This window comes from Centroberyx gerrardi, chromosome 14, assembly GCF_048128805.1.
Source record: "Centroberyx gerrardi isolate f3 chromosome 14, fCenGer3.hap1.cur.20231027, whole genome shotgun sequence".
NCBI lineage: Eukaryota > Metazoa > Chordata > Actinopteri > Beryciformes > Berycidae > Centroberyx > Centroberyx gerrardi.
In genome coordinates this window covers 3879963-3902462 of record NC_136010.1, presented here as the reverse complement: position 1 = coordinate 3902462, position 22500 = coordinate 3879963, and the positions used below count along the sequence as shown (strand labels likewise).

At 41.7% G+C, this 22500-nt stretch overlaps 2 protein-coding genes across 3 annotated transcripts in view; both read right to left on the bottom strand.

Annotated features, from left to right (window-relative positions):
- LOC139908977 (protein NDRG3-like) overlaps window positions 1–4340 on the bottom strand; it is a 10004-nt gene extending 5664 nt beyond the window's left edge. Inside the window, exons 1-3 of the mRNA XM_078288054.1 lie at window positions 4223–4340; window positions 2918–3015; window positions 2385–2417 (exon numbers count right to left, since the gene is read on the bottom strand). Of these exons, the coding sequence (XP_078144180.1) occupies window positions 2385–2417; window positions 2918–2977 (93 nt within the window). The 5' untranslated portion in view covers window positions 2978–3015; window positions 4223–4340. The remainder of the gene's footprint in view (window positions 1–2384; window positions 2418–2917; window positions 3016–4222) is intronic.
- A 2319-nt stretch (window positions 4341–6659) lies between these two features.
- The window catches only part of LOC139908980 (PHD finger protein 20-like), a 16229-nt gene continuing 388 nt past the window's right edge, over window positions 6660–22500 (bottom strand). Inside the window, exons 2-18 of one of the 2 annotated variants that reach the window (XM_071895881.2) lie at window positions 21320–21399; window positions 20778–20949; window positions 20517–20601; window positions 19398–19471; window positions 19114–19246; window positions 18859–18930; window positions 18366–18425; window positions 17875–18061; window positions 17636–17748; window positions 17006–17125; window positions 16440–16520; window positions 15579–15721; window positions 14490–14589; window positions 13540–13735; window positions 12429–12681; window positions 10586–10775; window positions 6660–9920 (exon numbers count right to left, since the gene is read on the bottom strand). In XM_071895881.2, the coding sequence (XP_071751982.2) occupies window positions 9784–9920; window positions 10586–10775; window positions 12429–12681; window positions 13540–13735; window positions 14490–14589; window positions 15579–15721; window positions 16440–16520; window positions 17006–17125; window positions 17636–17748; window positions 17875–18061; window positions 18366–18425; window positions 18859–18930; window positions 19114–19246; window positions 19398–19471; window positions 20517–20601; window positions 20778–20949; window positions 21320–21399 (2196 nt within the window). In that variant the 3' untranslated portion in view covers window positions 6660–9783. The remainder of the gene's footprint in view (window positions 9921–10585; window positions 10776–12428; window positions 12682–13539; window positions 13736–14489; window positions 14590–15578; window positions 15722–16439; window positions 16521–17005; window positions 17126–17635; window positions 17749–17874; window positions 18062–18365; window positions 18426–18858; window positions 18931–19113; window positions 19247–19397; window positions 19472–20516; window positions 20602–20777; window positions 20950–21319; window positions 21400–22500) is intronic. The other variant, XM_078288176.1, reaches the window with a different exon arrangement.

Here is a 22500-nt window from a genome sequence, read left to right as displayed (position 1 = left end):
AATATACATTTTAAATGTTTTTATTACAAGCTAAAGTAATTTACAAAAAAAAAAAACTAGAGCAGCAGGACTATCTGCAGTAACCAAGGAGTAGCATCTTATTGGCACAAAGTGTCGCCAGTTAATCTGATTAGAAATCAACAAAAACAACCATGAAAAACAACCATGTCACTCTGCAGTCTTGACAGTCTTGATTAGATATGGGACAGTGGTTTGTTATTCAGAAATAACAGACCTCAGAATGCCTTCATTGGCCAATCAGAAATGAGTATTCAACAAAGCAAAGCCGTGTAATAAAAATATACATCTAACTTCAGCCAGACAGCATGCATGTGTAAGTAAGCATGGCTCCATGTGTTTATAGGCCGGGCTGGTGTCTAGTAATCCCATTAGTCAACTGACCATGGAAAAAAATGACTTATCCTATTAATGGACCTTAATCTCTGTCTCTGTCTCCATCTCTTGACCGCGCACACACACACACACACACACACACACTCGTACAGGTTCTACTCTGAACTGATATGTTTCTATCGTATGCATCGCGACAGACTACCAGGACTAGATGATAAACAGCTAACTGGCGAGCTGCTGATAGCTAACAGTGTGCATGCAGGTAAACAAGGTGCGGCAGGCTAACGGCTAACTGGCTAAAAGCCGACTGCCGACTCCTGTCAACTACCAGCTGGTACAGCAGGTGCTCAGGCTAACGGCTAACTGGCTAACACTCACCACCCCAACTCCCAAAGAACAGGAGATCTGGTTCAAGTCCAGAGAAGAAGACATCCTGACAGAGGAGAGGAGAGGAGAGGAGGACAGGAGGAGGGAGTGAACGAAGGAGAGAAATTTAACTAAGAGAGAGGCAGGAGAGAGTAACAGAAAGAGAGGAGAGAGAGAAAGAGAGAGACAGTTTTACAGATACAGAAAGAGGAAAAGAAAAAATGTTTCAGAGAGACAGATGGAAAGAGAGACGGAGCGTTCGGTGGAAAGAGAGGACAGACAGAAACAGACAGAGTGAGAAAGGGAGAGAGAGAGAGACAGAGAGGGGGAGAGAGAGAGAGACAGAGAGGGAGAGAGAGAGAGACAGGTCGGCCCTGCTGTTGTCCGTCAGCCTCACGCCAACTGAAGGAATTAGAGGGAGAGAAATAGACAGAGAGGGGGAAAGAGGGAGGGGGAGCGGCAACAACTCTGAATATGACTGGCTCAAGATGAGTGAGCTCTAAACTGATTGGCTAAGAGCCTTACGGTCTTGTTAAACAGCCAACCACCTGCCGCTCTTCTCCCATTTTTCGGCGTGTTTCATTATCCCTCCTCTCTCATCCATCCATCCTGTCTTACTCTTCTCCTACTGTCAGCCTCCTATTCTCAACTAGTAGTTTGGGTTCGGGCTACATCAGTTATGATACGGCCAATAAACTGTCCCAATGGCCTCCACTTTCCCTCGCTTCCCTCTCTCCTCCACTCCATTCCTTCCCTCGTCTCCTCCAAGTTCCTTCCTGGTAGGAGGAGTGATAGTGAGGGAGGGGAGGAAAGGAGGAGGAGTGAAAAAGCTTTGGGATCCTACTCTCCACTCCTATCCACCCCTCTTCTATGTTCATCCTCTGCTCTTCTCTCTCTTCCTCCTCTCTCTCATCTACCCCTCCTCCTCTACTCTCATCCCATGGGGCAATAAGATGTCACAATCAATTATAAAAAAAGAGTAAAAAGCAATTACCAAATGAAATTCAAGCCATCTGAGACTTTCATGCAGTCTTTTAATTACCTTTTTTCTCCCTCACTGTTGAGACCCGACGTCTGATACAACATCTTTACAAAGCCTTTCATTTAGATGAAATGTGAAGAAGAAAAGTGTGGTGCTATTTTACTGTATTGATATAATTCCTCAGTTCTGCAGTAGACACACAGGAAGGCAGACTGACAGACAAGTCAGAGGCTTCAGAAAGTGCTGAAAAGCCTTGATTTTCTCTGCACTTTGTGGCGTTGCAGCCTGCATGCAAAATAGATTAAAATGGGATTTCTGTCACTGATCCACGCACAACAACTCAATTTTTCACATATTCATTAAAAATGGAAAGCTGAAATATTTTGAGTCAATAAATATGCAGTGACACCCCTCTTGGCTCAGGGGGTTGAACACATGTTTAAATGAGATGTTTCTGTAATTCATTTTCAATGAATTTGCAAAAAATTCAAAAATCATGATTTTACTGTCATCGTGGAGTTATTTGTGTAGAATGTTGATGAAAAATCTCAATCTAAACGATTTTGAATTGAGGCTGCAACACAACAAAATGTAAAAAAAACAACAACAAAAAAAAACAGTCAAGGGGATCATGAATATTTTCTGAAGGCACTGTGTGTTCTGAACTGAACACTGAACTCACCTGGCAGTTAAAGTCCTGCAGATTTCTCCCAGTCTAGAGGAGAGAGAGAGAGAGAGAGAGAGAGAGAGAGAGAGAGATTCTTTATCTCATCATTCTTATACATTATTAAATTATCTGAAAGAATGCAGGATGTGAAGCTGATTCTAGCTGTCAGTGGAGTTTATTCAACAGGAGGCATCTTACTACTGAGTATCCCTGCATTCACGTGCTATCAGATATATATCAGAAAAACAAATTTCCTATTTGGAAATTTCACATGAACGGCATTCAAAGTGGCATGAGAAATAACCTTTAACCTTCTCAACATGGTGGGAAAATCACGTTTTGTATCAGTCAACAGTAAGAAAACACATACACACATGCAACTGCAGGATGTCCATGTTTGTTTACTGTTTGTCTTCTGGGTTTGATTTTCTGACAAAATAGCATGTGAAAGCAATGCGGTTTAGCAGCCAATTAGGAAGTCCCGATATTGGACTTTCCCACCAGCACATGAACACAGGGCATGATCCACACTAAGCCCCGCCCCTCACCTGTCCGGTGAGCAGTGGTTTGATCTCAGTCAGCTGGACATCATGAAGCTCCTCCATCATAGGACCACTCAGCCGCCAATCAACCTGTTAAGACACGCCTACCAGACAGGCAGAAAGGCAGGTAGATGTTTAGGCAGGCAGAAAAAAACAACAAACAGGGAGACAGACAGAAACATACAGACAGATGTACAGTTAGACACAGGTGGAAAGAGGTCAGTAAAAAAAAACAAAAAAACTGTAATCGATGTAAGTGCCTGCCAGCCTATTTGTCTGCCTGCCAGCCTGCCTGTCTGCCTGTCTCACTGTCAGTCTAACCCGTCAACAGTCATTAATCTTACATTGGCATTTGGCAGTTGTCCATCTAGTGTGTGTGTGGGGGGGCAGATTTGGTAACAGTATTTCAGGAGAGTGATTTGGATGGAGCTGTTGACCTAACTAGTTGCTGGCTATCTGGCTCCAGCCCAAACAGCTAATTATATGGCTTCAACAACCACAGCCAAACATAGGCAGAGCCGGGCCAGGCCAGTTTCCAGTAGCGGCCATGTTAGCTCCACAGTTCTGCTCCATGGCAATGGCTAAGTAACTGGTTTCCCATCCCATTATGGACCATGGCATGGTGCTGGTATGGAGGACAGTGAGAGACAGGAGAAAAATCAATCCATCTATCTGGGTTAGGGTCAACTCACTTTCAGTCAATTCATACAGTGAACACAGCATTCAAACACTACACGTGTTTTGCCATATAAAGTTCTTATATCTAATCTATAGAGGAAATACTGAGAATGAACGCTAGTTACAGTTTGGATTTTCATTGTGAATTTGAGTGTAACGTTTCTGTGATTTGCTCTGAGCCTCATCTGCTATCTCTCTGCTGCCGTCCGCCCACACAGCCAGGAAGAGAGGAGTCTCTACAGATTAGCTAGCCTTACCTAATTAACTAGCCTAACGTTAAAACAGCTTGTGTTAAGTTACTGTGGAGGATGTGTCGCCTCGTTAGTAACACACACACACACACACACACACACACACACACAAACACCTGTGGCCAAATATTCCCTCGCCACATTAGCTATCTGAGAATGAGGAGAAAACAACGCTGTATCTAGTCTAACTTAACGCTTGCTACTTACCGTTAACCAGGTTAACTAACGTTATCATGACAATTAGCCAGCTAGCTCACTTTAGTATAGACGTTAATGTTAGCTAGCTAATTAGCCGACTAGCGTTAGCCAACAGGCAATCCAGCCAAAACCTACCGTACAAAGACGGTAACGGCTACTGAACGTTATTTTCTACGTTACTCACCGTTAGCCGTTAGCTCCCGAGGCGAGGCAAACGAATATCAGTTGAATTTAACTCGTTGGTTAGTAAGTCGGTGACGCTAACTGGTTACCGTTGGTCGGGGGGTTCAGCTGTCGCGAGGCTCTTGGCTGTCAACTGAACTGTCAGCACGCGGCGGGGCGGAGCGTCTCGTGCGTAAACAACAGGTCGTTCATTCAGCAGGTGGTCACGAGCACGAGGAGGTCGCCGGTTCAAAACCCAGGGCAGAGATCCCAGGAGAGAGATGATACAGCTTGTAATGGAAACGTCTCTATATAGATTATAAATTCAAAATCTCTTGTTTGTTGTGTCATGTGATATTATGTGATATTGTGCAACTGTGATGATGTATAAAGTAGGTTATTTTAAAGATTTCCATACTTCTTATATTCTTATCTTAGTTTATACAAGACATTTTAGATAGTGGCGGTCTTCACATTTAGACATACAGCAGTAGTTTCACTAAGTTACATGTAATTAAACTAGTAGTTTATATTTTGCAGTAGCTTGATGGTAGTTCAATCAATTCATTTAAATCGTGTTTTCAGCAGTCTGTTACTTTCTTGTCAGCATTCCTTCCACATATTTTTCTATGGTGAAGCCAAACTGTGTAGTTTAATTTGAGTTTCCAGTAGGTCCAGACTGGAGTGTAAATGTAGGAGTGATGGCAGTACAGCCAACAGAAAGTTAACATTGTGATGAAGCCAGATGGGTTATTTTAGTTTGTCTCTAGTTTCTGGCAGGCAGCTTAGAAACACAGTACTGGCACTGTATTTCAAATAAAATACAACTTTTAACATACTAACTAGTGGTATTTTTTTTAATCTTATGACTGATGTAGAGATAGATAGATAGATAGATATGAATTACTTTTTCTAAGTAACTTTAGTTTACAAAACCATATTTCTCTTGACTGTAGCTTTGCTCTAGGTCAGTCTCTTCCTATATGAAGTAACTGGTGGCTTGTAAAACTTGGCTTTCATAGTAGCTTCCCAACACTGTATATAGGTCAACTTCTAACTTAAACTGGGTGTTTGCTGCCTTAATCCCGCAGTATTTGTGTGTTATTGTGTGTTATGTGTAGGCTTTGGGTATTTGGCTGCTGAAAGTGGATAAACTCTGGAATCCTGCAGCCAATTATTGTTAAAGTGGTAAAACTGCGGGGCTTTATTGCTTCCTGTAGGGAAATCCTCTTTTCTCTTGCCCGCTCCACAGGGAGGTCAGAGGTCAGAGGTCGGCTGGAGCAGGTAGGGATTCAGTGTCTGGTGGAGGCTTGAAGTCGACGGTCTCTTTAACCACAAAGCCTCCCTGCTGCCTCCAGCACAATTATTATTATTAAGCCAGTTGGCTGGTCATGAGCAACAACACAGAGGCCAACTCCAATAGAAAATGATTTATTCAGTTGAAACAGAATAGTAAAAACAGATATTCATTACATGCAGACCAGGTGCTGGACCAGGTCAGTTCACTTCCACATCAGTCAATTCAGAAACTAATTCATCTGCTAATGAGATCACTCATTCTCAGCTATTAACTTTTTTGACAGCATGACAACATTCAATATTTGAATTCTTCTTCTCTCTTTCCTGACATCCCAGCCAGGTTTCTATGACAGTGACATCACATCCTGTTTGTTGGCGATTCTGATGCATCGATTACATCTGAACTGAACTGAACTGAACTCTGCCTGGAAGTAAAACCTTCAGGACCGAGCTGCAAAAACTCATCACTTCTGACTGAAAAACTGATTATAAACCGAACCCTAACCTCGCTGGGGGCGGTGAACATAAAAAGCTCCTATCATCATGTTTAAAAAGAGTTTTAAATTTGGCCAAAAATGTATTTGAACGCAGCCTTGATAAGATTGTTGGTTAAATGCTCCTGAAGTGAAAAGGACAATCCATTAGAGCACAAAGTAGAAAAAGACAAGGAAATATACTCAATAGAAGAAGGAAACGGAAGGTAAATATTTGGAGATAATTGAGCTATGATGGACTGTACCGCAGGGGGAGGGGCCACTGTAACACACACACACACACACACACACACACACAGCCATAAGGGACTGGCCTGGTGGTTTGCGAACACACAGCAGGACCATCTGACTGGCTGGACCCGCCTCAAACACACACACACATGTAAAAACATATAAGCACATACAAACACACACAAACATATTGTCGCTGTCAGGTGAAAACCTCGCATCTCCAACATATCACATTTTCAGGAGATTTCAGATTTCGTGTTTATGTTTTATGTATTTTATCCAATGGGGTTTGAAAAGGTTTCACCTAATCACACACAGGTAATTTTTGGTTTATTGTTGTTTCCATTGTATAAATCCTTTTATTTTCTTGATGAGGTCATTTTTACAAGCAAACACGGTTTCAAACATCTCCAGCACATGCCTTTTTTTGTTTTGTATTGTCTTTATTGTTCTTTTTTTATGGTGTGAATACATAAAACCTAAGAGGCTGGTGGAGTTTCCTCGACCCACAGAGGAACCAGGTCATCCTCCGTTTGACTTTAAAACATGAAAATCGGCAAACTGGAGTTACGAGGTTTTCACACGACAGCGTCGATATGAAAACACACACACACAGCATCACCCACACAGTATCAGTATCACTCTGATTACTTTTACCAAAACCCAAACTGTGAGGAAATCTCAACATTAACACCTCATCCATCTGGCCTGGACGCTTTCCCCAATCTGCTGCTCACTCTGCTACTTCATTTTGTTTAGTCCTCTTCCACTTCCAAAACTCAACACACTCTCTAAACCTGAAGATTATGGCTGGTATCCAAAGTGATGTTTGCGGATAGCGGCTGAACATTATTTTCCCCTTACAAATATTATAGTTCAAGAAACGACAGTAGGTTTACAGCTATATAAAATGTGCAGTCATATGTGTTTTGAGTCTAAACAACAAAACTTCTCCAGACATTTTGTGCAAAACATTTCAAGCTTTGGACTTTATGAAATTCATTTTTCATACTGTTTTTTTAGACTTTCCAGAGCTGCATAAGAACCTGAAAACAGCAGAAAATGAGTAGATCAGCAGAAGAATGTAAGTAAATTAGTAATATAGTCTCAGTTTGGGTTTTTCATCAACAGTTTTGATATTCATGGTCTTTTGTGATACAAGAGTTGAACCTCACTCTCTCACCCCACACCCTAAATCAGCATCAAACCAAGTAAGTAGAATATTAGTCTTTAGCTATTAAAAGAAACAATAAATGACATCGCAATCTGGGTGATCAATATTCCAAAGGTATATTTGAAACACAGGCAAAAAACAGGTTTAACAGTCCAACAAATCACCTGACTGCCCTAACAAACTGGTAAGATAAAAACCAGGTATTGTAGCTGTATCACATTTTAGCTAAAAAAAAAAAAGTATTATGGCTTTAAAGACCTCATTAATATAAATGCTGTTCCTTTAGATGAGCAAGATGACAAACCGTTTTAATTAAGAAACTCCCTCCTGGCTAAATTCCAGTTTTCACCAAGCTACTGGAGTTTCTAGTTGGCAGCTAAGCATACGTTTACATATGAATAATAAAAGCATTGATGTTTGTGTTCCCAATGCCAAGAGCTGGGCAGTTTTCCACAAAATGTCACCATGAAGGATCTGAGCGCACAACAGATCCAAAATGACTGAAATCTAGCTGCTGTGTTTGGACGGCTTCACTTTCTGTTCAAGCTGCAAAGTCAGAACTCCTCAAAATATTCACTGAATCTTAAAGGAGAACACCGGTGTCATTTACAGTTACAGCCCACTTAACTCTGTCTATGTCTAGTTTACATCGCTCCGAATCATTTTGCAATGCATGCCAAATGTAATTTCTTTTTTTTTTTAACATTTACTTGTTTTTCATCATTTGTAAAACACACATTTTAGTGTGAAACTTGGCTTGACCTCACTCGAGGCCTCGTGCCAATCCTTTACCTTAAATAAAGTAGAAAAAATAGACGTTGTGATAACTGAATTTCAAAGATAAAGCAGTTTTTGACTTCGGTGTTTCTGGACTCAGGAGTCGGGTTCCACGGCAACAAAATGTGTAAAAATGAAAACAAATCACAATATTTGATGAAAATCAAAAGAAGCACTGCGTTCTACCGACACTGTATGATCTTAAAACACATCATAAATCAAGTAGATTCAAAATCAACTTTTCTACAAAAATAAATCTACAGCTATATACAGTTTTCTTATATGACAACAAATATAGGAAACATTAAAGAGACGTAAAAAATACGTTATTTAACTTCACCAGGAACTTGTCAGATTGGGGAACAAAAATCTGTAACGTCGTTTCAACTAATTGAAAAGTGTTTATGAATATTGTTAGCATTCCTCACTACATTAGCTCATTAGCTTAAAGCTCGCAGCGCCCATTGGCTTCAATGAGGAATGCTAACAATGTTACTCTCCATGGGCCAAGAAAGCAGAAATACCATAAAAATAAACATTTTTTAAAAAGCTGTACAGGCATTTTTTCTGAAAAGACAGCAAGAGCTTTGTAGAACATTGTAGAAAAAGCTATAAGCATTGATATAAATCTAGATTCTAAATTAGAAGAATAAACCTGTAAGAATTCTCTTTTCTAAGACCTGATGGTATTCAGATATCAAGGAAACGTCACAGACAAAGAAAACAACGTACTGAAGTGAACTTGTTGCCCAGAAGCCGACTCGGGTAGCCACTCGCCTGAAGTCCCGGCTGCAGTTGGGCTTACTTCACAGTTTGATGGCAGTCGTACCTCTAACTCCTCTCTACCTCCCAGACTTTGTACCAAGAACCAAATTCATGTCAGTGAGTCAGGATTAGCTTCTTCACTCCCCTAAAGCTGTGTGCTATCAAACCTGATCAGTGTGGTAAAAATCATTTTCTACAATTCAAGTCTGTGCTTTATTGAGAAATATCTAAGTATTACTGTGAAAATGTAACTTTAATTATCAATCTTCACATGTGATTGAGCTGTGACTCTCAAAATCCTCTTCTTGTATGTAACTGAACTAGGATGACTTGCTGTGTAAACTTTTATGGATGTATTTAATATGCTAAAAGCTTTGTACGCTGATAACGGTTCAGTTGCTAACGTTAACCAGCAAGCCAAGTACCCTAACGTTACTGTATTCTCTACAGAAGAGATAAAGGCAGCTAACTACATCATATCCAAATAAATCATTAATTCGGTCTCTATGTCGCCACCATGAACGCACCATGGGACTGAACAGAATCTGTTCAGTTTGGGGAATGTTTTAGTAGCTGGGAGGGGTTTAATAATGTCAATCACTTGTTAGGTTATGTATTAAAGGATAAGTTTGCAAATTTTGGACCTATATATAATGAGTCTCTTCATCCCTGTAGTCCTTGGACCCACAGACAATATTGGCTCCAGAGTCCATCGCCTCTTGCTGCTAACAATGAGTCCCTGCGTTCCAGCGTGCTCGTCCCATGCTAGCCCACACAGTTGTTGCCACAGCGCCTCCTTTTGGCCAGCAGTGACTATGAGGTGAAAAGATCAGGGGTCAGAGGTCAGCGGCAGACTGACAGGCGCCTCACGACGCCGAGGTCACGCAGCAGCCGTCTGATTCGCTGTTTGAGCTGCGGGAGGCGGGACAGAGGGTCGGGAGGCTGCAGTTCCCCAGAGTGATCCAACCAGGACTCTAACACTGGAGAGAGAGAGAGAGAGAGAGGGAGGGAGAGAGAGAGAGAGAGAGGGAGAAAGAGAGAGAGAGAGAGAGAAACACAGAGATTTAGTTGACTTTTTCACACAATTTCAGAAATCTTATAAACCTTCAAGATCAAAGCGTCTGACATCATCGGAAAAAGAAACTTTCACTGAGTCTTAGAGTGTTTATTCTAACTCATTATTATGGGCTATCGTACAAGTCGACTTGTGGGGTTTTGGAGGGATCAAACCTGTGTGCTTACGGTAACGGGACAGTTTAGGGCAGAGTCCCAAACACACTCCTCCCTGCACTCTAAAATTAGCTTTATTTGGTCGTCATCACCATCAATATTTAACACGTTTATTTATTCAACATTTTCAACAACTTTGAGAGTGCTGTCAGTTTTTTTTAGTTAATTCTACTGTTTCACTTATAATTTTTCTTTATTTTATTGCCATATCACCTTCATAAAATTGAAACCCTGATTCCTGGGCTGGTATCAATCCGGTCCAGCTGTGTTTTTATGTGTGTGTGTGTGTGTGTCAGTTTGTGGCTATACACTACACCGTCTTACACACAAAAGATAAACAATTTCTCATGCCTACAGTGTGTACATGTCAGTGTTTTCCAGTGTGAATGTGTGTGTGTGTGTGTGTGTGTCTCACCGTCCAGCTCGCTCTCTATCAGGTCCATTCTGGCTGAGATCTGGTTGTGAAGCGACTCGATGTGCTGCAGCAGGTTCAGCTGACACTCCACCACAGAGCCTGGGGGGGGCGCGGGGTGTGTGTGCGTGTCTGTGTGAGTGTGTGTGTCAGCGTCAGTCTGTTTCTTGTTGACGTCTTCAGGCTCTGCTCCCTGCAGAAGACAACAGAGTTAGACTTCCTCTTTTATCACAGTAACATCCTTCAGCATATCCAAGATGGCTGCCACAAAACATTAATCATCTATTGACAGAGATGGGGACTCGAGTCACATGACGTGGACTCGAGTCAGACTTGAGTCACACTTTTAACTGCTTGAAGAGAAGACTTCAGACTTGACTTGGGTTCTGGTGACTTGGGACTCGACTCTGACTTGTACTTTGGTGACTTGAAAAGGTTTCTAAAGTCTTGACTTGAGATCTTGTGTTTGTGTAAATGACTTAGATTGAAAGTGATGAGATTTGTTCCAGCAGACGACTGAATTTAAATTCTGTTTTCTGAATTTGTATGGAATGATTGAATTTATTGAAGTTGAAATTGATTATAGAAATCAAACTCATGATGCTCTTACCAAGTTTTTATCCTATTAAAACCATATTGCATTGAAAAGTCCTAGATATTTAGTTTTCTTTAAGATATTAAATTGATACTGGACTCTTGATTTGTTCTGACAAAGTTAACTTGGTCATACTCTCTATTAGCTCTAATAATAAATCTAATAATGTTGTCATTGAGTGCCGTTTCACATGCTTGTGCTCCACTGTTTCCACTGCGAAGCTCCCTTCACAGCGCCGGGTTCTTTTTCTATCCTTTTCTTTTCCCTTTCCTTTCTTGCCAAAGGAGACGCTGTGCTGGTTCTTGTTCCTGACGGCGCTCACACTCACACAGCACTACTAAGTTAAAAATAGTTCAACTTTTAACAAAAGAGCGCTGCGCTTTTCTGCAGTCTCATAGCAACAGCAGGGGCTTGTTCAGCGCTGCGAGCTAAAACAGAGGCGCAGCTTCTACTACAGCTTCCTCTCAGGGTCAGTTAGGGTCGCTATCTCTCTCTCTCTCTCTGTGCCTCTCTCACTTTCTCTGAATCTTTCTCTCTCTCTCTCTCTCTCTCTCGTCAAAACTCAGTGATGTTCCTGCCAGCATGACGGACCAACTCTATCGATCAAAACAAATCAATAGACCTTTTTCACAAACACACGCTGACATACTTCCACAGGGTGTCAGTTCAGATCAGTTCTCACCATTGCCAGCAATGTTAAGAAGCCAACTTTCTGTCACCACCAACTCTATCTGTGATACTTATTGTCACACATTATTACCCTGTGGAAGTGTCATGTTTGTGAAAAAGGTCTATAGCGGGCTCTTTATTTCAATAAAGATGAGTCACATTTTGAGATCCCACAGCAAGGTGTAGTTAACAAGTAGTATATCACCATGCTGAATACTGGAATAATGAAACTGCTTTGGCATTTGCTTTTTTTGGCTTGAGAATGAGGATTTTTGAATGAGATGGAGAGGAATGTGTTGCGATTCCAGTCGCAAGCTTGTAGCACCGTCCTCCATCGTTCAGCAGTTGAAAATGGCAGAGGGGGTTATTGGGAGTGTCTTGGAACTCCAATATGTATGTGTGTGTGTGTGTGTGTTCCAAAACAGAGTACGGGCCAGAAAGTGAGTTTTAAAGGCAGAAATCTCAGCACCAAGCCAAGTCATCGTTAAGTCCTTGGTATTGGATCAACAACCCTGTCCATGCATGCAAACACAGCCAGAGTGATGACTGTTTATTCCCAAGAGCAGCCTGTAGTGGTTTTACCTGATCCTCACGGTTCTGGTTCTGGTCCAGGTCCAGGTTCAGTCCAGCGGTCTGCGTTTCCTTCTCTCTCTCCCCTGCTTTTTCCCATGATGCCCCGGGCTTCTGGTAGCAGTGCTCGCTGCTGACGTAACACACAGGAGAAAAACCATCGGCCCTCTCAGGAGCCTCTCCGCTCCGATTGGCCGCGACGGTTGGCTCCTCCTCCTGTCTCCATGGCAACCGCCACAGCTGCAGGTCGGGGTGGGAGGGAGAGCTGGGCGGACAGAGGGACGAACAGACAAACTGAGTATATAATGAACAGGCTGTGTGCATGTTTGGCTCTGGTTTCACTTCAGGACAAACTGGAAACTGTTTGTGGTTCTGAGGTTTGATGCTTGCATCGACTCCAGTAGGTGTTGCAGTTTAAGAATAGATATTATTTAGGTATTTAGATCATGGAACTGCAATTGCAAACGTTATTGTTTTCTGACAGGCTGTGCACAATAAGGCCAGAAGATGAATTTTCATTAGGGCTGGGCGATAATTCAATATTATCATTTATTGTCTTTCAGTGGAATCATATCGTGATAATATGGTGATTTTGGGATATTGTGACACACAATTCTGCTGTCTAAATTGATAACAAGCAAATTTTATTTAAAAACGGACAAAATGAAGTAATACGTGTCCTCCGACCAGATTTCGGTGTTACAACTGAAAGGTTTAATAAACATAAAAAAAGTGATTCTCTTATGCACAATTCTCCAGTCTGCTCTACCGGAGCAACAGATCACAGAATCACTGATTTGGGGTTTTATCATGGAAACAGATACACAACCCAAAATACTACCAAAGTTACACAGCACTTTAAGTTTACATTGATTCCTATGTGGAGAAGATTTCCCAACAGTTTGGACAAACAGGGAGAACCTACAGCGTCTCAGTTAGTCAGGACGGGACGCTCTGCTCTGCTGCACACACACTTCCTGGTTTAGACTGAGAAGACACTGCAGGTTTACTTAAAAATCTTCTGTAGTGCAGCTTTAAAACTTCAATTAAAAAGTGGATTTTGATCAAAAGTTCTCTGATGTAAAACAGTTCTCCTGTAAAGGTAAATGAACCTCTTACTCACTGTAAGAGGCTGATTTTGAGCTGGAGGCCTTTGAGGACCTGGTTGAGGCCGTGTGTGTGCGCGAGGAGACGGTTGGTGTGTGAGATCTTGGAGGCGTTGAGCTCTGCGTAGTTCTCTTTTACACACGACAGGCCGAACATGCGCCCTGACGTCAGCCAATCAGGATCTGGCAGGAAATGCTGAGCCCGCCTCCAACCTGAACAAGAACGTAAAAAAACAGGCTAAGAAAAGACACAAACACACACTGAAACACACACACACACACACACATCTGCATGTACAAATGTATACACAAACACACACTAGAATTGTCAAAGCATCAAAATATAGACTACAGCACCAATAGCAGCTCCAGTATCACAGTCTAAACACATAGTATGTAAATAACCAGTCCTGAAACAAATTAATGGATTAATTTTAGATTAAAAAATCGTACTAAATTTACTTCAAATGTCAGCGCATTTCTCATATACACACACACACACCCAAACTTATAAATACACCAGGGTATCAGGCAGGTTTCCGAAAATCTAAGATTTTTTAACACCTTTTTAAAACTACCTGGAATGAATTTAAGACCAAAGCTGAAAAAAAACCCAGATTATTTCTGATTGAACAGATCTAATGAAAGCTGTGAAACTATAAATTAGCAGAACAAGAAAAAGGACAGCAGTTGTTAAGGGACACGAAGTCCAACTGTGTTTAGTAAAGCAGACAGGATGCAGATTGTTCTGCTAACCCTGTTCTGTTCATGGTGAAAATATAAGACCTCTAATAGATTTAAAACATTTCAATACTTTCAAAGGTCGTTTACTCACACAGACAGTTTCTGCAACCTTATGTATTGTGGGTGCTGTCTGTCTTTCCCAGTTGTCTACAGTAAGTATGACCACACACGCGCACACACACACACACACACACACACACACAGACAGAGTAGTGTTTAGTACCTGCAGTGTCTCTGCAGCAGTAGCAGATGTAGTTGTGTGGAACGTTGTCTTCATATAAACCCATACAGGTCCCATGCTGCCAACACAGACACTGCACACACTGCAGACAGACAGACAGACAGACAGGATTATTAATATCACTTATCCGTCACTATAATCACTGTATTACTGCCTTTATCAGTCCTCAATTTGAGAAGGAACCATTTGAGGATTAAAGGGTTGTAGCACCAGATCATGTTTGTCAAAATGTTATGAAATGTCCCTCTAAATGGGTCAAAAATGCCATAAAATTTGTTAATGTTATGAATTGCTGACATCATTTTCTTAAAGAAATGTTTACGGTGTCAGTCTGAAGATGTTAAGATTATTATGCATTTTATTACACTGACATTTTCTACCCATTTAGAGGGAGATTTATTACATTTTGATCATTTATTACATTATCTAACAGTTACATTACCAGTTGCTACAGGGGTTGGAATCAGTTAGGCACAAGTCTCAAGTCAAGTCTCAAGTCTAAATGTAGAACAGCAAGTCAAGTCAGAACAAATCAAGAGTCCAGTATCAATTTAATATCTTAAAGAAAACTAAATATCTAGGACTTTTCAATGCAATATGGTTTTAATAGGATAAAAACTTGGTAAGAGCATCATGAGTTTGATTTCTATAATCAGTTTCAACTTCAATAAATTCAATCATTCCATACAAATTCAGAAAACAGAATTTAAATTCAGTCGTCTGCTGGAACAAATCTCATCACTTTCAATCTAAGTCATTTACACAAACACAAGATCTCAAGTCAAGACTTTAGAAACCTTTTCAAGTCATCAAAGTACAAGTCAGAGTCAAGTCCCAAGTCACCAGAACCCAAGTCATGTGACTCAAGTCCCCACCTCTGCTGTTCACTGTAATCAATGTTCTGTTTACTGTAATACTAATGTCTCTAAATTTATGTGGTAATGATTTATTGATGCTAAAATGATAAACGTAGCACCTTTCATGAATGAAATTGAGTAAACGGAAAGTGTATAGTTACAAAGATTTGCTTGTGTGTGTGTGTGTGTGTGTGTATATGGGTGTGTGTCTCACCTGGATCATGAAGTCGTTCTCCTCATTCACCTCACACACACACCTCATCACCTCACGCTCCTCGGTCTCCATGGCAACTGACCAGGGGTGCGTGTCCTCATCGCTCTCGGCCGTTAGCGTCGACCAATCGCTGGCATCATCAGCTGGATGGGGGAGGGGCCGAGGTTAGAGAGTAACTATATACCCATCCATCTGTCTATCCATCCATCCATCCATCCATCTATCTATCTATTCCTCCACTCATTAGGGCTGCCCAGTTATGACTAAAACAATAATCCCAATTAGTTTAATAGATTTTGGAATCATTATTATTAATAACCATTATTAGTCTTGATAAATTGTGGAGCAAAATTATTTCACTGCACTTCTGGCAGCTGATATCAACATCTTGGTACTTTGAACTACAGAAGACGCTCTGAATGAGATTAAATGTTCCCGTGGTGCTGATCATTAACTGGAGACTAAACTCACAATATATAATAATTACACACAATTAATTCCAAATTAATACTTCTCTTCATAAATTGACCATAATCTTCAGGCTCTGATCATATCTGTAGATGTGACCTGCTGTTGATGTTACGCTGATATAGAGAAATTGTAGCTAAATTTGGCTGATATCATCCATGTGTGTTATTGTGTGTACGTATTCTCCACTGTGCATGTGTATGTCACCCACTGTGAGTGTGTGTATGGTTGTTGTGTGTGTGTTCTCCACTCTGTGTGTGTGAGGTTGTGTGTGGGTGGGGTTGTGTTGTGTTTCCCACTGTGTGTATAATTTTCCCCACTGTTGCCCCATCATGCATGTGTGTGCCACCCACCGTGTGTGTGTGTGTGTCTCTGTGTGTGTGTGTTACCCACCGTGTGTGTGTGTGTTGTGCTGTCTGGCAGACAGAGTGGCAGGAGGACTGTCTGTGTTCTCATCATCACTGCTGCCGTTTCCTGACAAGCGGAAAAAGAGAAGAAAAAGACACAAGCACATTGTCATTTTTCTACTAATAATGATATAAATAAATAGCACTTTCCTTAACAAAGTTACAAAGTGCTGTAAAATAGAAATCGGCTATACTATACACAATTTCTGTACTCGCTCCACTAATAGTAAACTACAGCCTGTAGCTCCTGAGTTGGAAGCAAAATTCAGACGTCATACTGGACTCCCAACAAAGAATATAACACTATTACAGCAGAATGATAAATAGTTGTCAGTTTAGTGCAAGAGTGTTAGCTGTGTATTAGAGGAAAAAAAAGAAGCTTCCCTCCAACCAGAGACAAAATAGAGAGAGAAAAGATGTAAAGTTCAGCAAATGATGTACTTTCAAACATCAGGAGCGAACGTCCTTTGCTCATAGAAAAATGAAAGAACTTCTGGAGGTTTCTGGATTTAACAGCTGTTCGGTGTTTGATAGGCTGCTTGGCACACTAACTCTCACCTGACTGACTTTTCTTCTTCTTTTTCTTCTTCTTCAGTTTGACTCTCAGGAAGTTCCTCCTCTCCTTCCTGTCCTGCCCTCCTTCTTTCTCCCTCCCTCCTTCCTTCTTCACTTCTACTTACAGGCAGACAGACAAGCAGGCCGGACAGACAGACAGACAGACGGGTTAGACAGGCAGGCAGACAGACAGGGATTTGTAACAACTGTTGCTTTTCAGGAAAACAAATGCAAAACCTGAACGTGTCATATTTTTCGACCTTAAAAGTTAACCATAAACCCTCGCCATAACCCTAAACATTTGTTACATTCATTTGGTTGTTTTGAGCTGAGATTATTTTATAAGCCCTTTAGGATTGTTATCTCACCTTTACAAATCTGTCATTTCTTTCCCTTCTTTCTATGGTTTTAATCACTTCTACATTTTATCACTGTGATATTACAATAAACCATAACTTTAACTTCACTGAGGACCTTAAGCCCAAATCTAACCTTAAACAGAGATGAAGAAATAGTTTTTGTCCCTCATTTTTGAAGCTGTGATCCCTGAGATCTGGTATAAGGAGGCATGATAAGTCAAACACAGCGTGTGTGTGTGTGTTGATGTGCATGACGCAGCCTTCCGACCTGTTCCCATGGCGCTGTGCTCTCTGTTGTCATGGTGACAGGTGTTGCTGTTCTGGTTCTCCTTCCTCCTCTCTGACAGGAAGTCCCGCCCCTCAGAAGACGACCGCTTCCTCCTACAACAACCAATCAGAATAGGAAGCATTTGGTTTCCTCTAGTGTGAGGCATTTGAATCAGTGACATGCTGTGCCTCTTGTTCTGTGTTTGACCTTCTGTTGTGGGATTGGAACCGTCAACCTACCGCGGCGTCTCCTGCTCGCCGCCCGGCTCCTCAGGCCGCCGGTCGGAGTGGTAGTACTTGATGTGTGAGTGCAGCAGGCTCCCCTTCCTGAAGGACTTGGTACAGCCCGGCGCCGGGCATTTAAACGGGTTGTGGTCCAACTCAATGGACAGAATGGGGGGAGGCTGGTTCTTGATCACCCTGTACACTGGGGAGAGAGAGAGAGAGGGAGAGAGGGAGAGAGAGAGAGAGAGATAGAGAGAGAGAGAGAGAGATAAAGAGTTGCACTTCCATCTGAACTGCACCAGGTATGAAAATGTCAGAGCGACCTATCTCTCCAAATTCCAAAACGTGTGCAATTTCGAAAAAATTTACAAAAAACTCCTGTATATCCTTGCTGAAGACACAAGCAAAATGACAAACTACAGTGTGTGTTTGTATGGAGTGTGTGTGTGTGTGTGTGTGTGTGTGTGAGCATGGAGTTTACATGGTGCATGTGTGTGTGTGCTTACGTGGTTCTCTGCTGAATTTGTGTGTGGTCGGCAGGTGGGCCTGGCGTTCCAACAGGACATCTGACAGAGAGAGAGAGAGAGAGAGAGAGAGAGAGAGAAAGGGAGAGAGAGAGAGAGAGAGAGAGAGAGAGCGAGAGAGAGGGAGAGACAGAGAAAGGGAGAGAGAGAGAGACAGAGAAAGGGGGAGAGAGAGAGAGAGAGAGGGAGAGAGAGACAGAGGGAGAGAGAGAGAGATTGACAGAGAGAGGGAGAGACACACAGAAAGAGAGAGCAAGAAAGTCAGCCACAGTACAACAGACTGTTCCTGAACTACTATTACCTACTAAAATATAAATGAAATTATTTATTATAAACATATATTATACAATTCTATATTATATAATATTGTATTATATTAATAATAAACCATTTTAAAATTCACTCTAGAGTAAAAGCCACAGTAAATCCCAGCAGCCAGGAATATTCCCACAGGTGACGATCCGCCCGTGTTTACCTCTGTCTGTGTGGGCGGAGTCAGGAGAGGCTAGCTGGGCGGACTCAGTGGTGGTTGGCTGATTCTGATTTCCTGGAGCGGGGAAACAACCAATCAGCTTTTAGCTTGTTTACCTCACCCACAATGAGATCCATTAGCGTTTCTACAATTAAAGAAATCCAGCGCTTTTGTTGAAGCCTATTTATTCATTCAAGTCCTTTATCTATCTGTTCTAGCTCTATGCTGTAAAGAAGGGTCAGAGGTCATGTAACTTACTGTCGTCTGTTTTCTTCTTGGCCGGCGGAGGGGAGGATGACGGTTCTGCCTTCCTCTTCCTCTCCTCCTCCTCCTCGCTCTCTCCTTCCTCCCATCCCTCACTTCCCGCCGGGCTGTTCTCAGGTCCGGCCTTCTGCGTCCACACACACACACACACACACACACACACACACACACACACACACACAAACACACACACACACACAGGCTTACAGTCTCAGCATCGTGGATGTGATTGGGGAAGGTCATTAGATATGGACCAATAGCAGTGGAGTATTCCTTACTTCCTGGAAGGGTTTGACCTTGGTGGGCTTCACGGTCAGAACCACACCGTCGTAGAAACGCACTCTGTAGGAATCTGACACACACACACACACACACACACACACACCATACAAAGTTAACCACAATTAAATATATGAAGAGTTTCATTCCAAAATCACTGCCATTTTGAAAAAAAAACTGTTACCTTACTGACATGAAAATAAGGCTCTGACCTTTGACCCCGTCATTACTGGTTGCTTGTAATGTTGATCTAAGAATTGAAGCCTATTCTACTGTTTTATTCACTGTAAATTGCGCTACAGGTATTAAATTCTATCAATATATTTTTGGATTATTTTACCAGATTATGAGTCAGAAATGATGTCACTGGGCTGTGAGCGGATTTAAAGGAAAAATCCCCTCTGATCCTCTTCACTGTTAGATCTCATCAGTCTGTGATGTTCAATACATTCCAGGAGTTATTTAGTGATGAAGTGTTGTCATTTACTTTTTTTGTGAACCCACTTTCCCTCTACCTGTCTCGTCTACTTCTACTTCAGTTAGTGATTTCCTACATTTCCCAGAATGCCTTTCAACAACCCCAAGAGAAGGAGCCTGAACTTGTTGCATTCAGCTGTGGGTTTTATGTAGGTGGAGAGAGAGATAGTGATAGTACGTTTTTCCAGTTGAAAAAAGTTTAAAAAAAAGCCTGTCTCTCTGCTGCATTGCATTCTGGTCTCTCTCCTGCTCCTGTGGGTGGAGAAACTGGTCTCTCTCCTCTTCTACGATGGATTTCTCCCTGTATGATTGTTGAACGTCACTTGGTGCAAAATGGCGGCTCTAGAAAGAAGCCCTCGCTCTTTGATTCTGAGGGACTGACACCAAAACCTGACGTTTACCGCTGATGTTTTACATCCTGAAACATTTTCTGATACCAAACTCCATTGTAGCTGCTGGAAATAACTGGATGTGATGTGACGTTGTCTACAATTACCCACGAAGAAGAAAAATACACCAAACAACTAAATGGACCCAGGAATGCAAAGTACATCACCAATAGCTTTCACCACAGAAACACAACTTTTTAAGAATTTCCATATAATGTACATTAAGGGTGAAAGGTCAAAGTTGAGCCTCACCATCTTTGTTGACCTTAAGGACTTTGGCTGGGTAGAAGCGACAGTCTGTCCAACAGGCCAAAACCTTCGTACCTGACCTAAACAACTAGAGAGAGAGAGAGAGAGAGAGAGAGAGACAGAGAGAGAGAGAGAGAAAAGTACAGTCGGTCCAACAGGGAGAAAGTGACACACACACACACAGATTCACAAAGTAACATGCGATAACTATACTGGTGTCTGTCTCTCTCTCTGCCTGTCTGTCTGTCTGTCTGTCAGTCATACCGGTTGTGGGCGGGACTTGTTCAGGCCCTGCCTCCTCAGGCTGACTCGCTCCAGCGGCCTCAGGTACGGCGAGCTCCATGGAAACCATTCGTCATAGCGACGGCTCCACTGGCGGTAATGGATCAGAACCTTTTCTTTCTCATAGTCGATCTTTTCTATAGACGCCGTGTACCTGATGAGATGACACAGGATACTTTTTTAAAACTAAAATGAGAACATAAAACAGAAAGAAATGTAAAATAAGTTTCAAATTAAATACAATTTTAAATTTTAAACATAAAAAAAATAAATCCATTTAAAAATAAGTCATGAACCAAATATTTTTTTAATAGAATTTTATACATGTATACTATAAAATATTTTGACATACCCTTATACACAAATACATGTCTATTCCCTAATTTGCCAATAGACCGCAATAAGTCTACAGATCAGTTCCTCTGATCTGTAGACTGTGAGTGGTCCAGACTATTTCTTGTGTTACTGTGTGTGTGTGTGTGTGTGTGTGAGAGTGTGTGTGTGTGTGTGTGTGTGGTCCACACCAGTTCTTGTGGCGGTCTCGGGCCTCCAGCTGAGCTCCGACCTCAAAGGTGATCCCTGACCGGTCTGGGGGAGACTTCATCTGACAGACACACAAACAACTGTTCTAATATAATCTGACATATTCACTAACTTCTACTACATTAATCACTAATATTAATGAATAATTATGAATTACAATTTTCCATCAGTTTGCAGGAGACCCCCAGGTCTCTTCTTAACAAACACATTGTTTGATGGAGCAGTCATCCATATTTTTAGCACAAATAATCACATGCATGCTTCTCCTTTATTATAGAGGAATACAGAGAGAATGCAAGGCTTCACTTCCCCTCCATTACCCCATTGTTAAATCTGAACAAATAAATCCCATCCATAATAACCAATGTAGTCCTATCAGACCACTGGCAGAGAGAAACGCAAAGATGGGTACGTCACGTGCATCTCTGTTCAAATCTTATTAAAATTAATTTAATATCAAAATCAAAGTTAATTTCTATTCAAACCACTGAACTGGGGATATCTACAAACATGTTACTGTTATTATTTTAATGTAACCTGTAGTGATTTTTCCAAAAAGCGAGCGGCAAGTGACAGCTGTCAGATGATGACGTCGCAGCGCGCGCTGGGGCTCGCTTCCTGTGCGCTTTTCAGACGGAATGAAACCTGGCCCGGTTTAATACATCCATGGGCCCGGGTGGCGGCTATTTATGAACACATTTCACCAGATAACACACATTAATAGTCAAGTTAAGGCGTCAAGATGTAAAACGTGCCTTAATGACAACAGCGCGTGCCACTTTTCAGCGGACAAAGTGAAAACAAGCGTCGCTAACGTTACCGAGATACCGTTAACAGCCAAACTATTAAATACATTTTCACAAGAATATTCTGAATGATAAAAGGTCCGTGTGTTGATAAGAAGTGCACGGCAAAATATATCGAAATCTGTGCAGTGCATAATCAACGAAATAAACTTTTATATAGCGTTTACTGACATTTCTCCGTCTGTGCTGTTAGCTTTCTAAGGGGAAGCTGATTGGCCACAAGCCCCTGGAGACACCGTTTAGACTTTTCATTGGACTTCTCTGCTGTCAGTCAGAGCGAAGTCCCGCCCCCCGGCCCCTCTAGTCGCCAAGCTAGTTGACTGCAGCTAATATGCTAACGTTGCTGGTGTTAGCCT